This window comes from Vipera ursinii (assembly GCF_947247035.1).
Source record: "Vipera ursinii genome assembly, chromosome: 2".
Taxonomy (NCBI): Eukaryota; Metazoa; Chordata; class Lepidosauria; order Squamata; family Viperidae; genus Vipera; species Vipera ursinii.
This window is the reverse complement of record NC_139513.1, coordinates 160,727,533-160,753,732: the sequence shown is the minus strand read 5'-3', so window position 1 is coordinate 160,753,732 and position 26,200 is coordinate 160,727,533. Positions and strand designations below refer to the sequence as shown.

The following is a 26,200-nucleotide window of genomic DNA, read 5'->3' as shown; positions in this document are numbered from 1 at the left end:
AGCACCGGAGGGTCAGATTATGCATCCTTTGGATAGCTCTTCATCCTCGGATGCTCTGCTGGCCTAATTTAGGGAGTGAGCGTGGCAACCTGACGGGGCACAGGCGACTGGTTGGTTTCACTTTCTCCCAGGAAATGCGTGCGATGCTGGCTCCTCTTGGCGATGTTTCCTGCAATCCCTTTGCTTTTCTTTAAAAACGGAAGGCTTCTAACCAGTGCGGCTCGAAAGATAGACTGGAAAGTATGCAAGAAATCTCTAGAATGTATTACTGGCAGCCCTGTTCTTAGGCAGAACTGGTGTTGGATGTCACAAAAGGCCAGCAAATTAGAATTTAATGTGTTCTTGCATTTGATTGCCAGCATCATAGAAAAAAGATACTTGTGGGATGGTTTGCCTCCGGTGTCAATATAACTTGGCTGTCCTGGGGTACAATGTTCTTAAACTATGGGGATGGAGATGTCAACATTTCTGTTTGGTTTCAAATAGCATAACATTTAGGTTAGGGTCTGTGATATCAGAAGCCTCTGGGGGAAAGGTCTAGTTGTTAAAGATACAGGCTTTTATGCATAAAAAGCTGCTGGCTCCTTATATTGTTAGCATAGTAAATGATGCAAAACCAAAAGGTTTGTGAACATTTATTCAACTTCCTTAGTTTACATAGAATTATCTGCATCCTTGGTATAAAACTATGTAAGATATTTTGCAATGCAAAAACCAAAATAGGATTTTTGCTTCACTGCCACTGGATGTGAGTCACATGGAACAGGATCTGAACAGGACCAGAGGCTTTTTAGCCCTTTCGAGCTGTTCAGTGACGAGACACTTCCTTATATGAATACTGCTAATGAACTCCACCTTTATAAACATTGTTTAATTGACATTATCTATCACAGGTGCAACATTTGAAAGGAGAGCCGACAGAAAGAAAGATAGATACAGTAGTGGCCAAAATTGTGGAAACTTTTTGGGAAAAGTGTACAGTTAGAAATGCCACCTTTGGTTAAGTTTCCACCAATTTTTCTTCTAATTTCTTTATAACTGTAGCCTTGTTCACTTAATAATACTATTTTAGATCGCTTTCTGGGCGACCAGTGAACTCTTTGCACCATTACTTTAATTTTATTACATTTTACAAGCTCACTAAATGAAAAAAAAAAAAAAAAACCCAACCAACTTGATAGCCATCACATAAGACACTGACAAATGTCCTCCTCTCAGCTTCAGTACATGACATCGGTAACTGAATCCTACTGTGATCTGATTGGCTCATTGCCAAAACAAGATGACACCTGATTGGCTCTCTAAACACTCATGCTCATTGGCTACAATCGGATGAAGGAAAGCTACCTGATATCAACCTAAGCAAGTTGTGCTTCCTTTTCCTGGTTATTTGGCGATAACTTTTCATAGAATACAGTACGGATAATTGAACAAACTATTACATTCTTGATTAAATTATCTTTCCATTGATATATAATTTTATGGTACTACTCCAAAAAATTGGTGTTATTAGCCATCAAATCTCAAAAATATACTTTTCTCAAAAGGTTTCCACAATTTTGGCCACTACTGTAGGTAGGTTGGTAGGTAGGTAGGTAGGTAGATAGATAGATAGATAGATAGATAGATAGATAGATAGATAGATAGATAGATAGATAGATAATTTATATAACCATCTATCTCACAAAATGTTACTATGTAAAGCAGAGTAACTGTCTACAGAATAACCATGTAACAGTATAAACTGCATAACTACATAAACTATAAATAGTAGTATAAAAATTAACATAGCTAGAAAAAAAATATGATTAAAATGCAAAGAGAGGACAGCAAATATTAAACACAATAGAGCCATCTAAACACTGGTATCTTGGGGCCGCCAGGCCTCAGGGCCAAATTAAGTTTTGAGGGACTTCTGGAAAATTAACAAGGATGGAACCTACTCACTTCAGGGGGGGATGAAGTTCCATAAGCTGAGCACTATGGCAAAAAAAGGCCCATCTCCTGGCTTCTGCCATTTGTGGCTCCAGTGCAGACAGGACCTGCAGCATACCTCTTCTGCTGGATTTGATGGGAATCAGGGATAGGTGGTCCTTTAGATAATCTGGCCTCATGCCGCGAAGGGCTTTAAACTTCAAAACCTTGAATTGGACCCAGGAGTAAACTGGCAACCAGTTCAAGGAGCAGAGGTGGAACATGTTGCATTCTAGAGGCACACATACATTGACTGCCTGTCCCTCTGCACATATCATGTGCAAGTTGGCTTCTGTGCAGACAAGGTCCCTGAAATACCCTAAGTCTGTGCTTATGTGGAATCTTATGTGTGTGTATTTATTTATTTATTTATTATATTTTTATACCGCCCTTCTCCCAAAGGACTCAGGGTGGTGTACAGGGCAATAAATATAAAAACGAAATACAAAAGTTAAAAAACAATTAAATATTATGCCCAGATTTAAAACAGTAATTAAAAGACATATTAAAACCCCAACCCTAACCCATCAAACCAGGTCAGATTGCTCGAATAGATAAGTATTTAGATCGCGCCGGAAGGAGCTGAGGTCGAGGGCCATCCGGAGCTCAACCGGTAAGCGGTTCCACAGGTCTGGCGCGCCCACAGAGAACGCCCTCCCCCTGGGGGCCACCAATCGACATTCTTTGATCGGAGGCACCCTGAGGAGGCCCTCTCTGTGGGAGCGCACTGGATGGACGCCGGCCGCAGGCGTTGCCGTAGGTAATCCGAACCCATGCCATGTAGGGCTTTGTAAGTCATTACCAACACCTTGAATCTCACCTGGAGGGCAACCGGCAGCCAATGCAGCTCGCGGAGCAAAGGTGTAACATGGGAGTATCGGGAGACTCCCAGCACAACTCGCGCGGCTGCATTCTGCACCAGTTGGAGCCTCCGAGTGGTCTTCAAGGGCAGCCCCATGTAGAGAGCATTACAGTAGTCCAGACGAGAGGTCACGAGCGCATGAGTGACTGTACGCAAGGCATCCCGGTCCAGATAGGGTCGCAACTGGCGCACCAGTTATTATAATTATACACACACCTGAGTCCGGCCCTTTTGCAGACTTCATTGAAGCGATATCAGTGAAGAAGAATATTCTTGCATGCTGAATATTGTTGAGAGCACGGATGTGGTTATTGCTGAAGGCTTGTCACTGATAGGCTGCCTATCTGGATGGGCGCAAGTAATATTTCTTTAAAACTTGTATGCGGGGAAATTGCTCTGTGGTTGATGAAATCTATAATGTCCATCTAGACAAGGCTTCCTCAAGAGGGAAGAGGAAGAAAGCCAGGTACAAAAAGTACAGGGGGACCTTGATGTGCAACCACAGTGGGACTGGAGCTTCCATTGCTAAGCGAGTCGGTTATTAAGTGAATTGCCCCTGATTTTTTGACCTTTTTACTTGCAGGTGTTACTGTTGCTTAAGTGAATCACGGGATTGTTCAGTAAATCCCGCTTCCCCCGTTGACTTTGCTTGACGGAAGCCAGCTGGGGAGATTGCAAATGGCGATCATGTGACCCCCCACCCCCCGGGCGCTGCAACCATTGTAAATGCATGCCGGTTGCCAAGTGCCCCTAACTTTCATCATGTGAATGGGGATGCTGCACCAGTTAGTAGTGTGGGGATTGGTCATACGTCCCTTTTTTCCAGCATTGTTATAAGCCCGAACAATTGGTAAATGAACGGTCATAAGCTGAGCACTACCTGTGCTGCTTAAATTCAGAAATAAAGCCAACAGTTTTTAAACCAGAATGGACATACCTGTGTTTCCCCCAAAATAAGACCGGGTCTTATATTAATTTTTACTCCAAAAGATGCATTAGGCCCAGGGCTTATTTTCTGGTTAGGTCTTCTTTTCGGGGAAATATGTCGAACTTAACTGGGGCTTATTTTGGGGGCGGGGACCTATTTTACGAGCGTCCTGAAAAAAAATCACGTAAGGGCTTATTTTCCGGTTGGGTCTTGTTTTCGGGGAAACACGGTATAAGTAAAGATGTTGCATGATAAAATCAAAATGATGGCAGCATATATTCTAGGGATAGCCTCAGCAAATTATTAAATTGGAGCAAGAATTAATAATACATTGGACAGCAGTGTAGTTTACTAATCTGTTACATAGTTTAATGGTTTATTTGAAAAACACCTATAATCAATATCCATTTTTGGAAAATCCACTTCTTTTAGTTGTATTGTTTTATGTTTGTAACCATTTCAGGGTTGCAGTGAGATCAAAATTTGCTGATCTTCCAAATTATTGTAACCTTTAGCTTGGAAGTTTCTATCAAATAAGATAGAGTAGTTTGTGGATGCATGTCTTGGACTCCTAGTTGTCTGTAGCATAATCAAAATGCAAAAATACCGCAAAATGGGAAAAGCAAATAATAATAACAACAATAATAACAATAACAACAACAACAATAATAATAATGTTGTTGTTGTTTGGGGGAATATTTCCCATCTTGTTGAAAAGCAGCCTTACATATCCATGGAAGTGGTTATGCGATATTTGCAAAGATAGGATTTTTCTAGTTTGTGATTTCACATGTTACTCTTGATCTGATTGTTGTTCCACCTTGTAAGGCATATGGACTGTTTAATTACCATGCAGCCAACCAAGTCTAATGAATGCTTACCCTATGGCTCTCTCAGTTACCTTGGGGAGTCCCCGTTTGCTCTTGCTTGTCAACCTTTCAAAATTCTCTATCATTAACACAGAGGATGTTGATAGGATTATGGCTGCCTGTGGTGACTTCAGAAGATGGAGTGTCAGGCCAGATGGGCGATCAGCTATTGTCTTGTCTTCTCTTTGCAGCTCTTGGAATATATAGGGAAAGGGAAGAGCATCATTGATGTGGGTCTTGCACAAGCTCGGCAGCCTCTGAGTACCAGGAGTCACTACTTTGAGGTGGAGATTGTGGATCCAGGAGAGAAGTGCTACATCGCTCTGGGCCTTGCCCGCAAGGTAAAAAATCTGGAGCGTAAATGGAGACTGTTCTGCCTTTAGAGGTTCCCTCATTAACTCGAGTTCCCAGGTGTGCAGTCCCAACATGGCATCAAATTGGGGGGAACAATTTTATGTATGTGTGAAGGAATATGTGTTGTGCATTGAGAGAAGGTAAGAAGTCCCCTTTAACATGGAGCTGCTCAAGACCTCTTTGCCTTGCGATACACTCCCTTAGGGCTCACCGACACAACCATAAGCCAAAACGATTTGTTGGGATCTTTCCCACGTGGTTCCCTCGCCATCTTCTGGGGAAGCAGCATCCAGTTTACAAAACCCTACAGTCGGTGACAAAATTGTTCGCAGCTGCCCACAAAAGTTGCTGTAGGGAAGAACTAAGCAAGGGCTAACAAAGGGCTTAAGTTTGTTTCTCGGTATAGCTTGCATTCCTTGCTCTTTAAAATATCTTTGCAAAACTGAAGATGGCTGGCAATATCTCAGAATCTGGGGTTAAAGCTGGGGTTTAATTTGATCCATTTGAGGCTTCAGTGTTAGGCCAAGTCAGGCAGCAGATGTTTAAAAGTCTCCATGTGAAATGATGAGTCACGGCACGGTCCAGCTGCCAAACAGAAACCATATCACAGAGTCTCCTTGTTAGTGTTCATAAGGGATGGGATGGACCTAAAACAAAGCAGTGATGGGGTCATGGAGAAAGTAGCGTTTTCTCTTGTTGGAGGGCAGTTGGAACAAGCCTTTTTAAGACCTGTCATTGCATAGAACTGCTGCAGCAAGACGGCTCTTCTCCACTCATTCTTGGTCATAATATGAAATCAGGGTTCACCAATATGAAATCCCTCTCTAAGCTAGCACTCTCTGAGGTCCGTTGCAGTCTCCTCGGCCTTTCTTCGTGCACTTTGCCAGTTTTAGTAACTCTGGGTCGGCGATGAAGCTTTTGCAATGAAGCTGTGCCATGGCCATTTCCCCCAAGGGCTGCCTTTTGTGCAAACTTCTCTTTCGTTCGTCCGTTTCTTCCACAACTCTCCTTCAACTCTTGCCAGCGTGTCCTGCGAAATGACAGTGGAAAGCTAAAATCCCCTCCCTTTGTTTCTTCAGGACTGGCACCTCAAATTTCCTTTAATTTCCCCTTGAACCCCAATGAGTTCCTTAGAGAGGTGGTTGGCTCTCCTTCCCTGGATACTTTCAAGCAGAGGCTGTGGATGTTCGTCTCTCGAGGATGCTTTCATTCGGATCGATCCCTTCTCCCGACAAGGGTTGAACTCACGGGTCTAACTGGCCCCTTTCAGCTCAAAGATGGGGGATGGGGATAGGCAGGTGGAAGGAGAGATGGTTTCAAAACTCAACTTCAACTTGACACCCCGATTAATGAAATGCAATTCAACGAGGGAAGACATTCCAAATGTGCCGTCTGTCCTATGTAGGCCTTATTGTGGTTTTTAAAAGTGAGCCACGGAGGGTGTTCGACGTTGCAGCTCTGTCGGCAGGAAGTCAGTTTCTTTCCTCTTGACTTGGTTATGCTCACCTACAAAGTTCTGCCTGCCAAACTGAGGCCTTGAGTTAGCTGCCGCTCTTCCGCTTCCTTCAGACTTTCATCAGAGCAAAAATATGACAGCTGCAAAGATCAGGATAACCCTTAGCAAATAAAGGTCTGCACCGTCATCGATCAACCCATGGATGCCTCTTTGTCCTGCACAGCATCTTCTGCTTTGGATTGGCCAAGTTAGGCTCGTTACGGGCAAATTCCAATAAATAAATTAGAACCAGGCTGCAATGCATATTGGGGCTGGATTGGCGCCTGTCCCTCTTCCTTTCTTGTCCGGTGCAGCCATCTGGTTCTGTTGTTTGCTTCTATGCATGGCCTCGATTCATGTGGCCTTTGAGACTGAGCCAGCTCCTTCCCTCCTCCTCTTGCTACAACCAGCCAATCTCAGCAGTCATGGGAGATCCAAAAAGGAAAGAACTGGATCAACATCCTTTCACTCTCCCTTGAGTTCTTGATTCACCGGAGAATAACTTGCCCTGAAATGATCTGGCATTTCTACATCTGGTGTATCTCTGTGCGTACGTAAGGGCAGGATGAAGGGCAGGCAAGGGAGCCTGGATATAACCAGGATCTGACTTTGGGGGATCCTGCTTCAGTTTGTAAGGAAACCAGGAGCAGCCATAGTGAGTCTTAGCCATCACGAGGAAAAGAAAGCAGAAGAAGAGTATGCAAAAAGTTTTGACTTAGATAGTAATGAAGGAAGCCTGCAAGTCAGGCTTAACATCCAGTGAGAGAATTGAATTTGGTTAGTACTGTTCTTGAGTAGCAGATTTGTTGGCATTTTAGATTAGATTGGGGAAATTGAACATTCTCAAAGAAGACTGCCAACCACTTCTGTTTTGTGGCCAGGGTGACTATATGAATGTGAGCTAGATAAGTGATCTATTCTAGATAAAATTCTGATAGGACAAACTGAAAGTTTTGCTTCAGTGTATGATTAAAATTGAATGTTGTAAGAAAATGGTGCTGGAAATTCAGAAATTAAGTAGAATTTGTGAGACCAGACAAGTAAATCATACAAGAACACCAGATCCCCTCTTCTTTCTGTGAATGAAATATGACAATATCTGGACTCATTTTCATGGCATGTTAGTGTGTCCTGACACAAAATGAAAAAATCTAAGTCATCCCATTAAAAAAAAAAAATCTGTGTGACCATTTACATATTTGTCTGCTTCCAACTGTTGCCACTCCACAGCTTGAGACAGAATGGATGAAGGTCGTTGTGCTCAAATTCCCATCGGTTCCAGCCAGCGTGGCCATTGATATTGATAGGAATTGTAGTCAGGAAATGTTCAGAGGACTAGATTCTCCACCCTTGTTTTAAGAGAGCCAAGATGTGGAGAAATAGGGTATGAGGTTCATCCAGTGTGGATACAGTGCAATTGATTTCTGTGGAGATGGGTTGTTTAAGCCATCCTGGCTTTAAAATTAACCACCTGCATTTTGCCTTGGAGACTACAGGAGATGAGTGTAGTAATAGTACTAGTGTAGTAGTGTAATAGCTACAAATCAGACCAATGCACGCAATCTCTTCTGGGGAAAGGAAAAGTCAGGGCCTTGTTTGATAACACTTCTGTGCTAATTGTAATGGCAGCAATATATAAATAGCCATTTGCTACTTTCTTTAAGAATGCTTGCATGTTGACTTTTGTGGGTACAAAGCAACAGAATTTTCTCTCCCCCTGCCAGATGCTTTCTTGCTATGCTTGACTGTAACTCTCCCCAGATCCAGTCAACAATAGTCAGCGGCTCGTGATGGTCAAATACGGCTTCTACGTATATGCTTTCATATTTTGCATGTTGGTTAGGAAAATCTGAGTAGGTGATAATATTGCCACACACTCTGGGAAGAAACCCTGAGGTTTGGTAGGAATATGTACAGGGCAGCATCATCTATGCTAGTTGGTACATCCCAACGACTCTCTGCTTACTCAGATTTCTCTAACCAACATGCTCAGACTGAAGAAGCTGCTGGGTTGAGTGGTGAAATGTCTCAAACCAGCAAGAAAATAAGTCCAGTTGCCATGATTCTGCTTTCAGAGATCTCTAAAGCTAGCCCTAAAACTACCAAAGAGACAAACCAGTATAAAGTCCATCCTCAGCTGAGCAAGGACTTTCGTCTCTGGGCCAGGGTGTGCGGCCCGAGCTGTGGAAGGCTTAACCCTTGACTGTAAAAACTCTCCTTTTTTGTATCAACCAAGATTCCAGAAATGAGTTAGATGAACAAGATAGTAACAAATAATGTTTAAATTAAAGGAAGGAGGTGTGGCACCTAGAAATAAAGACTATGTTAATTCCCCCCCCCAAATAGTTGGTTTTTCTTAATCCTGCCATATTTTTCCGTTGCTCCTTTAGCTAGCCTAACCTGAGCAGCGGTGTCTTGTAGATGCTAAGCTCTGGGAAAATTCAGAAAATATTGCTTGATCTCCCATGTGAGAGTTTTAGCAGTTCCTAGGAAGGCTCCCCTCCCTTTCCTTCTGCCACTGCTTATGGTTTAAACCAGGGGCGTGTATGTATATATATATATATATATATATATATATATATATATATATATATATATATATATATATATATATATATATATATATATATATATATATATATGTGGATCCTTGGTTTTTCGGGTTTTTCCCCGCGTAGAACTAAAGGTGTGGGCGCAACGTTTCGACGGAGTCTCATCCGTCATCATCAAGCTTTAGCTTCCTTCTTCTGGGAGAAGCATGTGGCTGTTAGTTCCTCTTTTTTAAACTGCCAGAGGGGGTGTGTTCTGTGGAGGTGTGCTCTGATTGGGTAGGGGGCCAAGTGTGTTCTGATTGGGTGGGAGTGTGTTTTGAATGGTGGGTGTGTTCTGATTGGGTGGGGGGGTGTTCTGAGTGGATGGGCTGGTCTCAACTGCCAGCTCCAGAACTGAGCTGGTGAGTTGTGCTGCTTTTGTTCGGCTTCGTGTTTGTGGTGGTGCCATGTTTTTATAGTGGGTGTCAGTTTGCTTATTGTGTGGTTTGGAGGGGTTTAAAGTGGCTGATGTTGCAGCTGTAGTTAGGTTTCTGTTTTGTAGTTGTGTGTCTTTATCGTTGTGGGTTCGGATTTGCTTTTTGAATGGTTGTGTGGTGGTGATGTCATGTGATGTTATCATGAGTTTGGGTCTGGTATCATTCTTGGTGGTTGGGCCTCGTCTGTCAATCAAGGCGGGTTTCCAAATGGCTGGTAGACGAGAGGTATCATCTCGTGTATTCATGCTGTGGGGGCGTTTTTCTATCTCAATGGCTTCTCTGATTATTCTGTTGTTAAAATGTTCAATTTTGGTGATAGTTTTGGTTTTTTTAAAATCAATTTCATGTCCCGTGGCTTCAAAGTGTTGGACCAGGGATGAAGTTTGTTCTCCCTTTCTGAGTGAGTTTTTGTGCTCTTCAATGCGTGCACTTATTCTTCTGTTGGTCTGTCCGATGTATGTGGTGGGGCAGGTGGTGCATGGGATTTCGTATACTCCTTGGTTTTCTAACCCAATTATGTCCTTGGGGTTTCTTAGGATGGTGGATATTTTTCTGTCTGTGTAGAATGCTGTTTTGATGTTGTGTTTTTGGAGGACCTTGCTGATTCTGTCTGTGGTCCCTTTTAAGTATGGGAGGAGGGCTTTGCCATTTTCTTGTTCTCTGTCTTGGGTTTTTGTGGGTGTCTCTCTTCGGATTAAGTTGGTAATTGTGTTTCTTTGGAATCCATTGGCTGTTAGTACATTAGTGAGAGTGTGTAGTTCGGTTTTTAGGTGTTGTTCGTCAGCTAGATGTTTTGTTCTGGAGATGAGTGTCTTGGCTACGGAGTTGATCTGTGCTGGGTGGTGGTGTGAGAGTGCGTTCAGATAGCGGTTTGTGTGTGTTTTTTTATGGTAGATAGTGTGTCCTAGGGAGCCGTTGGATTTCTTGTAGACTAAGACATCAAGGAAGGGAAGTTGATTGTTAGCTTCTGTTTCCATGGTGAATTGTATTTTGGGGTATAGGCTATTGAGGTGTATGAGGAAGTCATCCAGTTTTTCTTTGCCGTGTGGCCAGATTACGAAGGTGTCATCTACGTATCTGAGCCAGAGTTTGGGTTTGTGGTTGGATTTTTCTAGAGCGAGGGTTTCAAAGTGTTCCATGTAGAGGTTTGCGATGACAGGTGAGAGGGGTGATCCCATGGGTGATCCTTCCATTTGTTTGTATCTTTGTCCATTGTAGATGAAGTATGTGTTAGATAGGCAGTGGTTGGTCAGATCTAGGATGTGTTTTGGGGGGTTGTATTTATTTTGGATAGCTGTCAAAGCTTCTTTGATTGGCACTTGGGTGAAGAGGGATACAACATCGAAGCTCACAAGTAGGTCTGTAAGTTTGGTTTACTTATGATCTCTATGAATTGGAATGAGTTTTGTACGTGCGAGGTGATGGAATTTGCATAAGGCTGTAGTTGTTTGGCAAGAAATTTGGCTAGATTTTGTAGAGGTGAGCCTATGGAGCTGACTATGGGTCTGAGTGGGGTTCCTTCTTTGTGTATCTTGGGCAGACCATAGAGCTTAGGACATCTGGATGATTTTTCTCTGGGAATGATTGTTTTCTGGATCTCTTCACTGATGGGGGTGGCTTTTATTTTTGATTTTGTGGTTTTTTCCAGGTAGGTGGTGGGATCTGTCTTGAGGAGTTTGTATGTGGAGTCTCAATAAAAAAAAACCAAAACTATCGCCAAAATTGAACATTTTAACAACAGAATAATCAGAGAAGCCATTGAGATAGAAAAACGCCCCCACAGCATGAATACACGAGATGATACCTCTCGTCTACCAGCCATTTGGAAACCCGCCTTGATTGACAGATGAGGCCCAACCACCAAGAATGATACCAGACCCAAACTCATGATAACATCACATGACATCACCACCACACAACCATTCAAAAAGCAAATCCGAACCCACAACGATAAAGACACACAACCACAAAACAGAAACCTAACTACAGCTGCAACATCAGCCACTTTAAAACCCTCCAAACCACACAATAAGCAAACTGACACCCACTATAAAAACATGGCACCACCACAAACACGAAGCCGAACAAAAGCAGCACAACTCACCAGCTCAGTTCTGGAGCTGGCAGTTGAGACCAGCCCATCCACTCAGAACACCCCCCCACCCAATCAGAACACACCCACCATTCAAAACACACTCCCACCCAATCAGAACACACTTGGTCCCCTACCCAATCAGAGCACACCTCCACAGAACACACCCCCTCTGGCAGTTTAAAAAAGAGGAACTAACAGCCACATGCTTCTCCCAGAAGAAGGAAGCTAAAGCCTGATGATGACGGATGAGACTCCGTCGAAACGTTGCGCCCACACCTTTAGTTCTACGCGGGGAAAAACCCGAAAAACCAAGGATCCATATATATATATATATATATATATATATATATATATATATATATATATATATATATATATTCCTATGTCTATATCTATCTATCTGTATCTATCTATCATCTATCTATCTAATATATCTATATCTATCTATATATCTATCTCTATATCTGTATCTCTATATCTATATCTATCTCTCTATCTCTATATCTGTATCTATCTCTATTTCTATCTCTATCTTTCTATCATCTATCTATCTATCTATCTATCTATCTATCTATCTATCTATATCTATATCTATCTAATCTATCCTATCTATCTATCTATCTATCTATCTATCTATCTATCTATCTATCTATCATCTATCTATCTATCTATCTATCATCTATCTATCTATCTATCTATCTATCTATCTATCTATCTATCTATCTATCTATCTATCTATCTATCTATCTATCAGGTCCACAGTGGAAGTGAGAGCTTTCACTAAAGAGGAGGTGCATGCTTGTTTGTTGAATCATGCCTCTCTGGGGCATTTTTTGCCAAAAGAAATGTGTTGATGTGCAACTGGCTGTATGTCTTTTTTGCCCTAGGATTACCCCAAAAACCGGCATCCTGGCTGGAGCAGAGGGTCTGTGGCCTACCATGCAGGTGAGTATCCAAGACTCAGCTCTAGCTGAATTCCATGTTACGTTGATTTTGCTGTATTTGCTTTCTCTAAAAGGCTACCGTGGAGATGTCCACTGTCTAGCAACTTACAGAGGTTAAAACAGTACAGTTGCAGCAATTTAAAAGGTTACGTCACCTTTCAAAATATTGTCTGAAACAGCCTCTTATGTGGAAGGCGTATGAAGATGAAAATAGCCTAGTCAGATGAGAATTCCTTCAGTTATGGTCTATGGCTTTTAACACCCCACTTCTTGCTAACCTCTCAAATAATATGTGAACATTATATTTTGCATTGCAGGTGAGCTAAGGGGGGTGGGGTGGGGTGGGGGGAAGATGGTCCTGGGATCAGTTTCCAGAAAGATCCAGGATGTGAAGGTTTAATGCTGTTTTCTGTGTACCACAGGGCGCCCCAGCATGGCTTTTGAACATTGGAGCTTCTTAAGAGTTGTTGAATGTTTATTTTTAAAGCTAGCCTGTTGGAATTAAAATCTAATATGTGTGAGTTTATTAAATAAAAAGTAATTTATCCCTCTGAGATAAAAAAAATAAAGTACATTATCAACACTTGGATGAAACTGTTAGGTTTGGCAGTGGGAATGGATAGGGGATTGAGCAGAGGTCAGAGGTTTGATAATATATCCTCAGTTGCTCTCTGACATCTGAAAGATGAAAATGGGAGTATGTTGAATTTTTTTTTGTATGTTGGAATTGTTTTTTCTTGTTTTTAGTGGATAATATTAAAAGTTTTTGATTCCAAATCTGGAGTGATTTTTCTTCAGAGTGGTTAGCAAAACGGAGCCTTGTCACTTTGCGGCAACGTTTGAGTATTACTCTGAGCTTCTATTGGTCTTGATTGTTTAAATAAGATACAGCATAATTAGCTAATTTGTTAGGGCAGTTAATCATTTAAGCACCTCTGACTAGTAGGAATAGATGCCAGACTAGAACAGCAAATATTGAATTTGTTGGATGTCATTTGTTCAAAATGAACACAAAATAAGCATCATATAAAAAGCCTCCTTACTGGACATGGGAAAGGAATAATATCTCCTCTAAAATAATATTTTCCGCTACAATTTCTTGATAATTCTTCTAAGAGAGAAGAATTGCTGGCCAGTTCACTGTCTTCTTACCTATCCACTCATGGAAGTTATTAGTTAGCATTTCTCATAGGCTGATTTAAGTTTTGTTTTATTTTCATTTATTTTTTATTCTAGAGAATTTGAGGTTTCTGCTGGTTATCTCCATCTCATGATTTGATTGGTATTCTAGCTATGTAAGAATCCATATTTAGAGAACACCAAGAGCCCAACAGTTCAAGCCTGACTCCTCTTATTAAAACCAGATTGTTGGGGGCAATCAAGCTGACTTTGTAATAATGCCGCTTGGGGTGTGTGTGAAAGCCCTAATAAGCAGGCATATACATAGGATGAAGGCTACTGCTAAGCTTGTAAGCCGCCCTGAGTCTTCGGAGAAGGGCGGGATATAAATGGAATTAAAATAAAATAAAATAAAATAGAAGACACAGCCAACCATAGATACTGCCTCTCGTGAGCTGAAGCTATGTCTCAGTTCCCTGTAGTATCAATCCCAGTAATGGCGAAGAAGCTATTTCTAGTTACCTATCTATCATTCTTCAGCTTCTTCTTAGGGTTCTCTTCATTGTCTTCTGGGGAATTCCTGAAAAGAGTTTAACATTTAGAATAGAATAGAGCTGGAAGGGACCTTGGAGGTCTTCTAGTCCAGCCCCCCGCTCAAGCAAGAAAACCTATACCATCTTAGACAAGTGACTGTCCAATCTGTTCTTAAAAACCTCCAGTAATGGAGCGCTCACAATTTCTGAAGGCAAGCTGTTGCACTGGTTAATTTATTTATTTTATTTATTTTATTTTAATTCCATTTATATCCCGCCCTTCTCCGAAGTCTCAGGGCGGCTTACAAGCTTAGCAGTAGCCTTCATTCTATGTATATGCCTGCTTATTAGGGTTTTCTCCCCCCCCAAGCAGCATTATTACAAAGTCAGCTTAATTGCCCCCAACAATCTGGGTCCTCATTTTACCTACCTCGGAAGGATGGAAGGCTGAGTCAACCTTGAGCCTGGTGGGACTCGAACCTGCACTAATTGCAGGCAGCTGGTGTTACTTAAGGAGGCATTAGCCCACTGCTCCACCATTGTCCTCACCATTAGGAAGTTTCTCCTTAATTCCAGGTTGCTTCCCTCTTTGGTCAGTTTCCAGCCCCTCTGTTGCTTTGGAGAATAGTTTGCTGCCCTCTTCTTTTGGCAGCCCTTCAAATACTGGAGTAGTGCTATCATGTCGCCCTTGTTTCTTCTTTTCTTTAGACTAGCCCAGGGGTCAGCAACCTGAAACAGTGAAAGAGCCACTCAGAACCGGTTCCCTACAAAAGGAAAAACTGGGAGCCGCAAAAAATGTGTGCGCATGCGTGTACATGCGCAAAACAGGGTTTGACTGAAGAGGAGCCAAGGCAAGATATGCACCTACCCTGCATGTTTGAATTGATTGGTTGAACTTTTTTAGTCCCACCTTTTTTTTTTTTTTGGACTACACGTAGCAGAAGTCTGGGAGCCGCATGCGGCTCCGGAGCCGCGGGTTGCATACCTGTGGACTAGCCAGACCCAAGTCCTGCAGCCGTTCTTCATATGTTTTAGTCTCCAGGCCTTTGATCATTTTAGTTGCTCTTCTCTGAACTTTTTCCAAGGTCTCAACATCATTTTTTGTAGTATGGTGACCAAAATTGGTTGCAGTATTCCAGGTGTGGTCTCACTAGGGTTTTATAAAGCGGTACTAATACTTTGTGCCTCTGTTTATGCAACCCAGAATTGTATTAGCTTTTTTGGCTGCTGCTGTACACTGCTGGCTCATAGTCAAGTGATCGTCCACTAGGATTCCAAGGTCCCTCTCACAGTTACTGTTTCTGAGCCAGGTGTCACCTAATCTGTCCTTATATTTTTTTTTTCCTGCCTAGACGTAAAACTTTGCTTTTCTCCACATTGAAACTCATTTTGTTGGACAGGACCCATTATTCAAGTCTGTCAAGATCTTTTTGGATCCTGAGCTTGTCTTCTGGGTGTTGGCTACTCCTGCCAGTTTAGTGTCATCTGCAAATTTGATGAGTTGCCTTTCAATTCCCTCATCTAAGTCATTAATGAAGATATTGAAGAGTACTGGGCCTAAGGCGGAATCTTGTGGTACCCCACTGCTTGCTTCTGTTTGATCCTTTTGATCCCTCTTTCCCTATTTCTATTTTGTTTTAGATTCATACATGATCTGGCTTCAGCACAGCTAGTGGTTTCCAAGACTCCAATATCATAGTTTGTCATGCTGGCACAAATGTTTCATTTTTTAGTTTGGCATTTTTTACATCATATAATAGAGATACTCATGCTTAGTTTTGCACTTAGCTACTGGGCAACCATCAGCCTAACGATAAGTAAAAATGATTCCTCACTAAAACCTATAATTAGGTAGTGAAATGGAGTCTGCCTCATTTACAGAAACAACAATTAAGTCTGCATTAGCAAACCCATGGTTAAAATAGCGATTCTCACTAGTAATCTCACAATAATTTCTTTCTATATGTTCACCCATGCTTAACCAACTGAGAACTGATGAAATCTGATATACCTGGGGGGAGATCTGAGAAGGTAAATATAGTTGCATAAATTGTGTGGGCTCTCAACTAGGATGAAGCCAACAAATTGTGGTTAAGCAATTTGTCTACACTACGCTTCTGAGTACTTGGGAGAGAAAATAATTACCTGGCAAACAATTTAGCTTAACCCCCCCCCCCCCAAAAAAAAAAAATAGATTAGATCAGGCATGTCAAGCTGCCGGCCCGCAGGCCAGATGTGTCACACCAAAATCGCGCCCACCCCATTGCCGGCAATGGGGGAAAAGTCACGATACGTTGCGCGACGTCACGTGACGTCGTGAGTTTGACATGCCTGGATCAGATAATCTGGGAAAGAATAGAATAACTGTGGGGGAAGTTAAATCTTCAGCTGCTTATCAATGATTCATGCTTTCCTTCTTGGCTGCTGGGATCTCAACAGATCCTGTGGTTATGTTTTCAGGCTTAAGGATCAGAAACTAACAGTGAAATTCAAAAGCTCATAATTCAGCATATGTTGGGATGCTTATAAGAACAAGATCCAACTGTTCCTATATGCAGTTCTACTTACCAATAATGCCAAAAGTCATTGTTAGAAAGAAGCCAAAACAGATTAGCATGGAGTGTTTTGGCCAGCTGTCCATATACCTAGCAAATCTCGTTTTACAAGTTGGGATCTGTTACTAAAAGTCTGTCCTTTAGATATCGGCTTATAGTCAGTTGCCTCATCTGGATCTGGGTACGGCTGTTTGTTTGTTTTTGTTTTTGCCCCCATAAAAGTTAGAAAATATCTCCGATCTTCTTGCTGTTGCATTCTGTTGAGGGTGGGCTGCTGATGTTTTCTGTACAGGTAGTCCTCAACTTGACAACCATTCATTTGAAGTTACAGCAGCATTGGAAAAATCTGACCTTTTCCCCCCACACACACACTTAAGGCCATTACAGCATCCCAATGGTCATGTGATCAAAATTTGGCTGCCTATGGCAACAGGCGTGTATTTATGACAGTGGGGTCATGTGATCGCCATTTGTAACCTTCCCAGCCAGCTTGTGACAAGCAAAGTCAATGGAGGAAGCCAGATTCCCTTAATGACTGCATGATTCCCTTAATGGTTCGCTTATCAACTGTGGCAAAATGGGCCGTAAAATGGGGCAGAACCTACGTAACATCTGCCTTGCTTAGCAATGGAACTTTTGGGCTCAGTCATTGTCGTAAATTGAGGGCTACTGGTATAATCAGTAGTTTTTCAACTTTTGGATGCAAAGGACACATCATACAGACAATTGATGAGGTAGCTGTATCCTAAGGGACATTTAAAACAGAGGGCCTTTCTGCCCTCCAGCTCTTCTAGAAATAATGAAAAAAGATGAAGATTTCAGAGCCACTAACTCATTCTAGGCAGCCATCTTAGCTGCCTCACCCAACAACAATGAAAGGTTCCTTTCTCCCAAGATGCAAAGGCTCCCCTCCTTCTTAAGAACTTCACAGTGAGAGCAAAAAGAATTGAAGCCGGCCCCAGAAAACAGCAGTTTGTGGCTAACCTGCGTCCTCTTCTAATAGGGTAAAAATAGTTCACTTAGATCTATGTAGAAGTACATTCCTGAGTGAACTGTTTTTCTTAATTCTGGAACGGGAGCACCATGAGGCCCCAAGGTCAACCTCCAGCTTCTGAAAGTCTTGCAAAAGTTACCACCAAATTATAATTTTTAATGTGACAGAGGGGGGGAAAAATTAAACACGCTGAGAATAACTGCCCTTGATTTAATTGTAGCCAAGGAAAATCATTTTAGCCTTTCCATGAAGCTTGCTTACTTTCCAAAGCATGGGCCAACTTTTGATTTCCCTTTTAGAGGAAGACATGGAATGGCTTTGCCCAGGGAGGATTTATGGAGGATTTAGGAATGTCCGACACTGTTTAGGTTGGAACCCTTTGGCTTCAGGATGCTCGTTCTCCCCCACTTTTTGGAGCCAGGACACCAAGAATTACTTTGGTTCTAAGTAGCCCACTTCCAGAGATGTCTAAAATCACACTCCAGAACTTGTGGGTCAAAAAAATGGGACATTCTAAGCAGGATCGCTCCCAACAGGCCACTTTGGCACAACTCTGCTTGAAAGAAAGGGAAGGCACAGCTACAGAAAAAAAAGTAGTGCATTAGCCTTCCGTCGTCCATAACCTTTGACCCCCAGGGGGAGAGCATTCTCGGTGGGTGCGCCAATCCTCTGGAACCGCTTACCAGCTGGAATCCAGACGGCCCCCGACCTTCGCTCCTTCCGGCGTGATCTAAAAACTTATCTGTTCCAACAAGCTGGCCTGGCCTGATGGATTTGGGTTTTAAAATTTTTATTTTTATTTTATTCTTACTGTATTTCTCTGTACACCGGCCTGAGTCCTCCGGGAGAAGGGCGGTATATAAAAACAAACAAACAAACAAACAAATAAATAAATAAAACCTGCTAGGTCTGCTTCTCCTTTGCCCTTTCCCAACCACGGGGCTGTTTTTCTCTCATCGGCTGCTGTCCTCTTGATCTTCCTTCTTACGTTTACTGAGCCGAGGGGGATTCCCTAAAAGGCGCTCTTGCTGGCCAGCCTTCCATTATTTGAGACACGTTCTGGAATGTTTGCACAAGATTAGTCTCAAAGTTTCCTTGGCAGCAGGGGAAAATATTTACTGCCCGTTTGCCAAGCACGCCTCCCTCTTTCATGAAGACAAAGGGTCTTGGCCCCATGCCTTGTGTTCTGGGCACCCGCATCCGCTGCATAGCTGAAGTCGGGGAGAATAAAAGCACCGAGGCCTTTCAAGTGGTCTCTGCTCCACCTCTCCCTTCCTTTCTCCTTTTGTTCTCCTTTGCCTCTTGGGTTTCAGAGTTGTCTGGCTTTGATCATGGGTGGCACAAAGCGTATGGTTTCCCCCCCCCCCTCTTGTTGGCCCGTCCCAGCAGAGCGCCTGATTGGCTGGACCAATTTGTTTAGCCCTGGAGGGACCATACTGTAAATAGGCACTACAGGAAACTTTTGTCAACTTTGAATGCTGGATAGGCGTCTTGCCAAAGGAGGCCTGCTTGAAATCAGAGCTGTTCATAAAGCAAGAGTTTATTATGGTGTTCCAGCACCAATTGTCTTCTATTTTTGACAGCTTTCCTCTGGGGCCGTGGTGGCGAACCTATGGCACGCGTGGCACAGGTGGCACGCAGAGCCCTCTTTTGTGGGCACACGGGCCGTTGCCCCAGTCCTAGGGCTTCAGCTGGGTTTTATAAAACCTTTTCGCTTTAGGCCTCTGCCACCGTGTGCAAAAAAAAAAAAGGTTCAATCAATCAATCAATTTCAACTTCCTCGCAAAGTTGGAATTGATTGATTGAGCTTTTTAGTCCCACCCAGGCTGCCATTACCACTGCAGCCACGCCCACCCAATGGGCCATACTCATCCAATTGGCCACACCCACCCGGCACCTGACAGTACACAAGTGCGTTTTGGGTTGGAGTTTGGGCACTTGGTCTCTAAAAGGTTCGCCATCACTGCTCTGGAGTATTAGGTACTTCCCCCTAACTTACTCTCCTTCAGATATGTGGCGTTCGCCCTTCAGTATGCAGTCTGAGAATTGTACTCCTAGACATCTGGAGGGTAGTGAATTGGGGAAATGAATGTATAATGGTGGTAACTGAATTGAGAAATTCTGTTCATGTTAGGAACTTTCTGTGGTGTGAGCATAGTCAAGAATTACCGACTGAAGACCTGGTAATCCAGGAGTGATCATATTTGCAAATAAACCCTTAAAACAGTCCTTGCTTGCAAAAATGATTAATTGTATGGGGGCGGGGTTGGCAAGGGAAATTAGAATGATCTTCCTCCCTACAGCTGCCTTCGGCCAGTTTCATTTCTATTTGTTGAAGATGGAAAGGCATCTCTTCGCTAGCAGCCTTCTTAATTTCCAGGTTGGGTGAGGAACATCTTTATGCAGTCTGTCTACTTCTTGCCAGTACAGATGTCCCAAGCGTTCACCTACACAATATTCGCTACTGCTCGTGGCTTGCCTTTAAATTCAAATTTAGCTTCAGTGGCTTTGAGCCTAGCTCCAAGGATTTCCTGTCAGATGAAAAGAAGAGGTAGAACAATGCTCTGTTGCGCCTGTTCCAATAAGCCCCCAATTGCTTAGTTGGAGAATTTTTTTTTATTTACATCTCTTAAATGGTGCGTTTTTGGTGTTTGTACTGTCCTGTTTCTTTATGGCTTTGGAATCCCCAGACCTAGAAAAATAGAGCCGTTCCTGGGCCAGTTTCTGAATGTCGAGTAAAAGGGATCGGGCAATTCCTAAAATCCCTAATTTCACCAAACAGCACAGAATTTGTCCTGTGCCAAATTCTCAGTAATCCTTTCTATCCCTGCGTGATGACTGAGGTGGTGCTTGGTTAACTTAGCCTGATATTTCTTCAACTGGGCTTGGAACTCCTAACATTTCTAGCAGCTTCTTTTATTTTGCCGGTATTATTTGAAGGCAAACTGGAGATCCAGAAACTTCATGCGCTGATGGTTGTCCCTTCTCTCTCTCTCTCTCTCTCTCTCTCTCTCTCTCTCTCTCTCTCTCTCTCTCTCTCTCTCTCTCTCTCTCTCTCTCTCTCTCTCTCTCTCTCTCTCTCTCTCTCTCTCTCTCTCTCTCTCTCTCTCTCTCTCTCTCTCTCTCTCTCTCTCTCTCTCTTTTACAGATGATGGCAAAATCTTCCATGGAAGTGGAGTGGGGGACCCCTTTGGCCCCCGTTGCTATAAAGGAGATATTATGGGTTGTGGAATCATGTTTCCACGTGACTACATCCTTGATAGTGAGGGTGAGTATCTGGAGGATACTGTGCTAGTTAAAGGAATTAAGAAATAACAACAATATAGCAGGTGTTTCTAGAGTGGCAGATTGCATGTTGTAGAATAGAATTAGACGGCCATTTTCTGTAGACCATGTTATAATGGGGTTAGCAGCTTGCTGCCTCTCTGCTGAATCTGTTTCATTGGAAGGAGGTATTGCTGACCCCATGATTATGAAAAGGGGTGCGCAGATGGACTGGTGGCTTGGGATTGGCTTTCCCGTGTAATTGTATCAGGCGGGACACCCTCAGATAAGAGTGTCAGTTGGACTGTAGAGAAGATCTTCTCATCCAGGTACAATCCCAAAGAAGTTACTTTTGATATCTTAGAAGAATTGGAAAGCAGCGAGCACAGTTCGAGGAAAAGCAGGTCCATGTTTGGGTGCCGTTCAGTCTTTTGGTGGTGACTTGGAGCTGGCTTTTCTCAGTCCTTACCTCTCGAGGTTGTGAAAGCCCCTCCTGTAAATACCAGGGGCATTTGCCTTCTTTAGACATGATCAAGCAAGCCTTCCTTTCAGCCTGGCTTTTAATAATATTTAGTCATTTAGACGCCTCTAATGTGAGTTTCATGTTGATTGGAATCTGTTCTCTCTTAAGGTATTTAAATTGTAATGTACATTGGGCTAAGCTCTTTGGAAAGGCTGATGCAGAACTAAAATACTACTATTTCCAACTATTGCTGTCTCTCTAAAAATATATGCGGGCAATTATTAGCCGTCACAAATGGCAAGACAGCTAATTTACAAACCTGAATTAAATTGATTTGTGGTCACAAATAGGACTGCAGCTTTGTAAAACTTCAGGCTGCCCCTAAGCTCAAACAGCGCGATTTTCTTATTTTTGGAACCATGAAGCTGCTGATATTTCCCCCTGAGGTTGGATTGTACCTTGCTTAGAAGACTGCACCTACAGTCCAGATTGTTGACTAGCTTGTACTGGAGACTGACAAAACCAATTGGGAGCGACCCTTCCCTGATACAGCTGCTGCCACGCTGCCTTACGCGCTTAATACTGAAGCAGAGTGTTTGGGCAGGAAGGTCAAAGGAAATAAAATGGGGGTGGGGGAGGGCAGAAGTAACAAAAAATTCTGCACGACTGTTACGACCCTGGGAAAGCGAAGGCCCGTCGATGCCAAACAGAAACAACAGGTCAATGGACCACAGTTTCATTTCTACGGTGGGAATCTGAAAATCTGCAAGAGTCGCATGGGATTTTGGGTGCCCTTGTAGGTGACAGCGATGACAGCTGTGACACGGTGGCTATCCGAGCCAAACCACGGGGAGTGAGGAATGTCTTATATCTGCATCAGGAGGCGGATGAGGATGAGGATGAAGAAGAAGAGGGGGAAGACGCGGAACAGGAACACGAGGGCAAGAAAGTTGTGGTAAGTGCCAGAAGAACTGGTTAATATGCAAGCCTACAACAAGGCTGGGGGGGGGGGCTTCTTCTGAAGCTAAACCATCGGGGCTGCAGTGCTTCTCCTAGCTAAAACCGTCCGCTTGGTTGGGATAACTGTGGCTGAAGAGGGCAAGTCATTTGGGCTTCTTGTCTTCTCTTAGTGCTGGGGGTGGTGGTGGTGGAAAATCCTATGAGCAAGATTAAAAAGTGTTAGCAAATACTGCTTGATCACAATTGGGACTCAAGCTTACCGCTGGGACTTAATTTCAAATGCAGGGATTGTTATTACTCTTGGAATGCAGCTTCTCAGGGTATTTTGTGTGTTTCATTTTTCCTCCTAGCCCTCAGGGCTACAACCATAAATATGTAGCAGGACCTGATGTGGGATATTGAAAAGAAAAAAAAGAAAAAGCAGTATTTTACTGCGAGGACATGTTTTCTCTTGACGTACAGATGCCGACAAACATAAACTACGCTTAATGGATTGCCTTAAAACGCAGAGCACTATTTAAGGTCACAGAAGCCAGTTGGAAGAATTTAAGCTCCTTTTCTCAGAGTTCTGCTTGTGAGACTTCATCAAGCATGAGTCATGAGAAACTGTTTTTATGTACTGGCGTCCACACATGAACTTTCTTTTCAGCATATGGTTCTCTTGATCCTTCATGCTGCGCCCATTGGCACCCTCGTCTCTTGTGCTTTTAAGGGCCACGCTCAGGATGCGTCACAGGGCCTGGTTGCGAAAGTTCACATTGCGAACCCTTTCGATCTGGTCCTGCAAGGTGACACCCGCAGCCTTTGATAGATACCCCGCCTGCTTCTGGTGATGTTAGCCTGCAGTCCGACTGGAAAGGATTCTCCTCTGAAGCTGCTCTGCCTGGATGCAGCTTTATAGCTTTTCCAGGACAGGCAACGATCTTCTTGGAAGCAGCCATAGTATTTCAGACAGCAGGCGAGATGTAGTGGCATCAGTGACAGGAATGGGAAAGATTTGGCTGGAACTTTGGGGACACTGAATTAAGGGCTCCTTTGGGACAGCTTTGATATTGCATATTCGAAACAGTATTATTGTTTTGTTGCTTGTTTTTTTAAAATAAAAGATCTTAATGCCAAGAGTCTTACTCACAGTTCTTAGTTATTTTCATATGACAGATTTTGGAAGATTTATCTGACATCTGACCCAGCCAATACAGATTCCCTCAGGGTCAAAGTTTCTTGTTGTTTTTTTTCTTCCCTGTCTCCACCAGGTGTTCTTCACCCGCAACGGAAAGATTATTGGCAAGAAAGAGGCAGTGGTGCCATCCGGGGGCTTTTACCCCACCATTGGGATGCTGAGCAGTGGGGAGAAGGTCAAGGTGGATCTGCATCCACTCAGCGGCTAAAGATCGAGGGCTGGAGAATACATCTCTTCTGCCACTCCGCAGGCTGCCGGATAGCTCTGGCTGTTCTCCATTGCAATTTCGGCCATTGCCTCCAGGGGGGTGACCTTCTTGACGTGGGGCCATATAGAGATATTTGTCTATCTAATAACACCTGAGCCACTTTCCTTGTCTCTTTCCTGCCTGCTTGATTGCAACTGTTTTAATACTGGAAAACTCTTGAGGCTCTTATTTCCAAGCAGGTCAGGGATTCGTTCCTGGAACACAATCCCTATCTCTTCTCTGCTCATAATGTTCCATTAATTACTGTTTCTGAGGCCAGGACGGCCCTCAAGTTTACATGGTTGACAAAAGAGACCGGAATATGGCCTAGCCTTATTCAACTCTGGGGTGTCCATGATCCTGTTTCTAACGGGATTATTGAATTGCAGATGGAACAGATCAGTTCCTCTTGCCCAATGATACGAACGATTTGCATGATTATATCTGGTACACTGGACACCTCATTCTCCAGCGAGAGCCAGTCTCAAAAGTCTCATCCGATGTATTTTTCTCCTGAACCCATCAGTCCAGAAAAACCCTATGTCATTTTTTTTTAAAAAAAAATTATGGGCTCCATAGTTTAACCTAAGCCGGCATTTAAGAAACTCCCAGGATCCAGCTTTCTTTTTTCAAGGAGTTTTGGGAGGACGATGGAAAGCCAGGGAAGACTCTTTCTTGGACTATACTTCCTAACTGATGTTTGATAAGCCAAGATCCAGCACTTTTTCCCCCCCGAATCATAGTTTACAGATGAAGTTTAACTAGAATTGTAATGAATTCTCTGCTGTCCTACTCAGCTAATCTCGGGGATGGTGGGTGGGTGGGTGGGATGTCATTGGCAAAATTGGAGGCAGATAGTTTTCTGCCATCTCCCTCTTACTCTGAGCTTCTGAGAGCTCCTTAATATTTCTTCCATATGTGGGGCCAGGGTAGGGTATGATCTGGGTGCAATGCTGCTGTATCTCTCTGTGTTGATGGAGAAGAGGCTGGAATGTGAAATCTGTACTGTAACTTGATTGTAAAGTGTTCATCCTTCACCCTTCATCCTTCTCTGCTGAAGTTAAAGAGGACTGGTCCTTAGGGATGTAGGCCTGCCCTTCTTTTCAGCCACTCCCTTGTCTGCGTTGCATTTGCTCTGTCATAGCCATACCCCACTGCAGAAATAACAGAGGCTATGGGAAGGGTGACAAACCTGTCTGGATGTTGTTGTTTTTTTGTTACGTAGATGTGGTCGAACAATGACAGGAGAAGCCAAAGAGTAGCAGCTGCTTTGAGCCACGGGAGAAAGGGCACGGGCTGTCCTGCCTTCTCTTAACTTCTCTGCCCCTGTATTTTCCTGGGCAATCTTGCTGCTAATATGATAATCTGGGAATTGGGGATTGAAGAGGGGACGGACCTTAAAAATAAAATAAAATAAAAAAATAAAATAAAATAAAATAAAAATAAATCTTTGGGTTGGCTCCCTCTGGTGGTGTAAGTGACCTGGCTTTGTCGTGACAATACTGCTTTTGTTATGTTGGGAGAGCGGGAGCCACAGTTAGACTTCTTCCTTCTGTGTTCGTGTCTCGCCAACAATCCTCCCTGCCTCTTGCAATTGTGAGAAAGATTGTAATCCATGCTTGCTGATGGCGGTTTCCTCCCCCCCCCCTATGCTGCTTGAAGTGATCCGGCATCTGGCTGCAGAACACAAGGATACAGGGTTGCTGGTGTGCAAGGGGGGGGGCACCACAAGCTTGTGAACGTGCTGCTTTGTTGACTCAATTGCTGCACCAAGCCGTGGAGAGCACAGCTGTTGCTCTCAATGTCCTGTTGTGTAGTTTAGTTGTTTCCCCACCACCACCACACCTCAACTTAGGGAACTTTGAGACACGTGGACTTCAACTCCCAGAATTCTCCAGCCAGCATGGGGAGTTGTTCTGGGAGTTTGAAGTCCACCCATCTGAAAGTTCCCAAGGTTGAGAAACCCCGTTGAAGTTTGTTCTTCTACAACTGCAGGCCTGGCTTCAGCAGACTTCTCTTCCCTTCAGCTCTGGGTGCTTCTGCTGCACTTTTTTTTGTAGCCAGAATCTTTATACACTTAATAAAAGTTGGCATTTCCACCTGGAAAGGTTACTGGTTTCATTAATAGTATTTTACTGCTTTCTGTTTCTCATCCATGCGTGTTTGTTTTAAAGTGTATTTTTTTACTTTGAAATAATTTCCCAGCTAAGCAATTTTTAAACATTAAGCTAGCCTCAACGCCCTCCCCACCCCAAATGAAATTGTTTTGAGTACCCTACAATGCCGTATGTATGTATATATTTTCCTCCTTTATTATTTTTATAAATAACTCAAGG

At 43.2% G+C, this 26,200-nt stretch overlaps 1 protein-coding gene across 4 annotated transcripts in view; it reads left to right on the top strand.

The window, feature by feature from the left end:
* The window catches only part of SPRYD3 (SPRY domain containing 3), a 51,817-nt gene extending 27,150 nt beyond the window's left edge, over window positions 1–24,667 (top strand). For all 4 annotated transcript variants that reach the window (XM_083356197.1, XM_083356200.1, XM_083356198.1 and 1 more), the window contains exons 7-11: window positions 4,825–4,974; window positions 12,493–12,550; window positions 20,899–21,018; window positions 22,278–22,432; window positions 23,691–24,667. In XM_083356197.1, the coding sequence (XP_083212323.1) occupies window positions 4,825–4,974; window positions 12,493–12,550; window positions 20,899–21,018; window positions 22,278–22,432; window positions 23,691–23,825 (618 nt within the window). In that variant the 3' untranslated portion in view covers window positions 23,826–24,667. The remainder of the gene's footprint in view (window positions 1–4,824; window positions 4,975–12,492; window positions 12,551–20,898; window positions 21,019–22,277; window positions 22,433–23,690) is intronic.
* The last annotated feature ends 1,533 nt before the right edge of the window (window positions 24,668–26,200 follow it).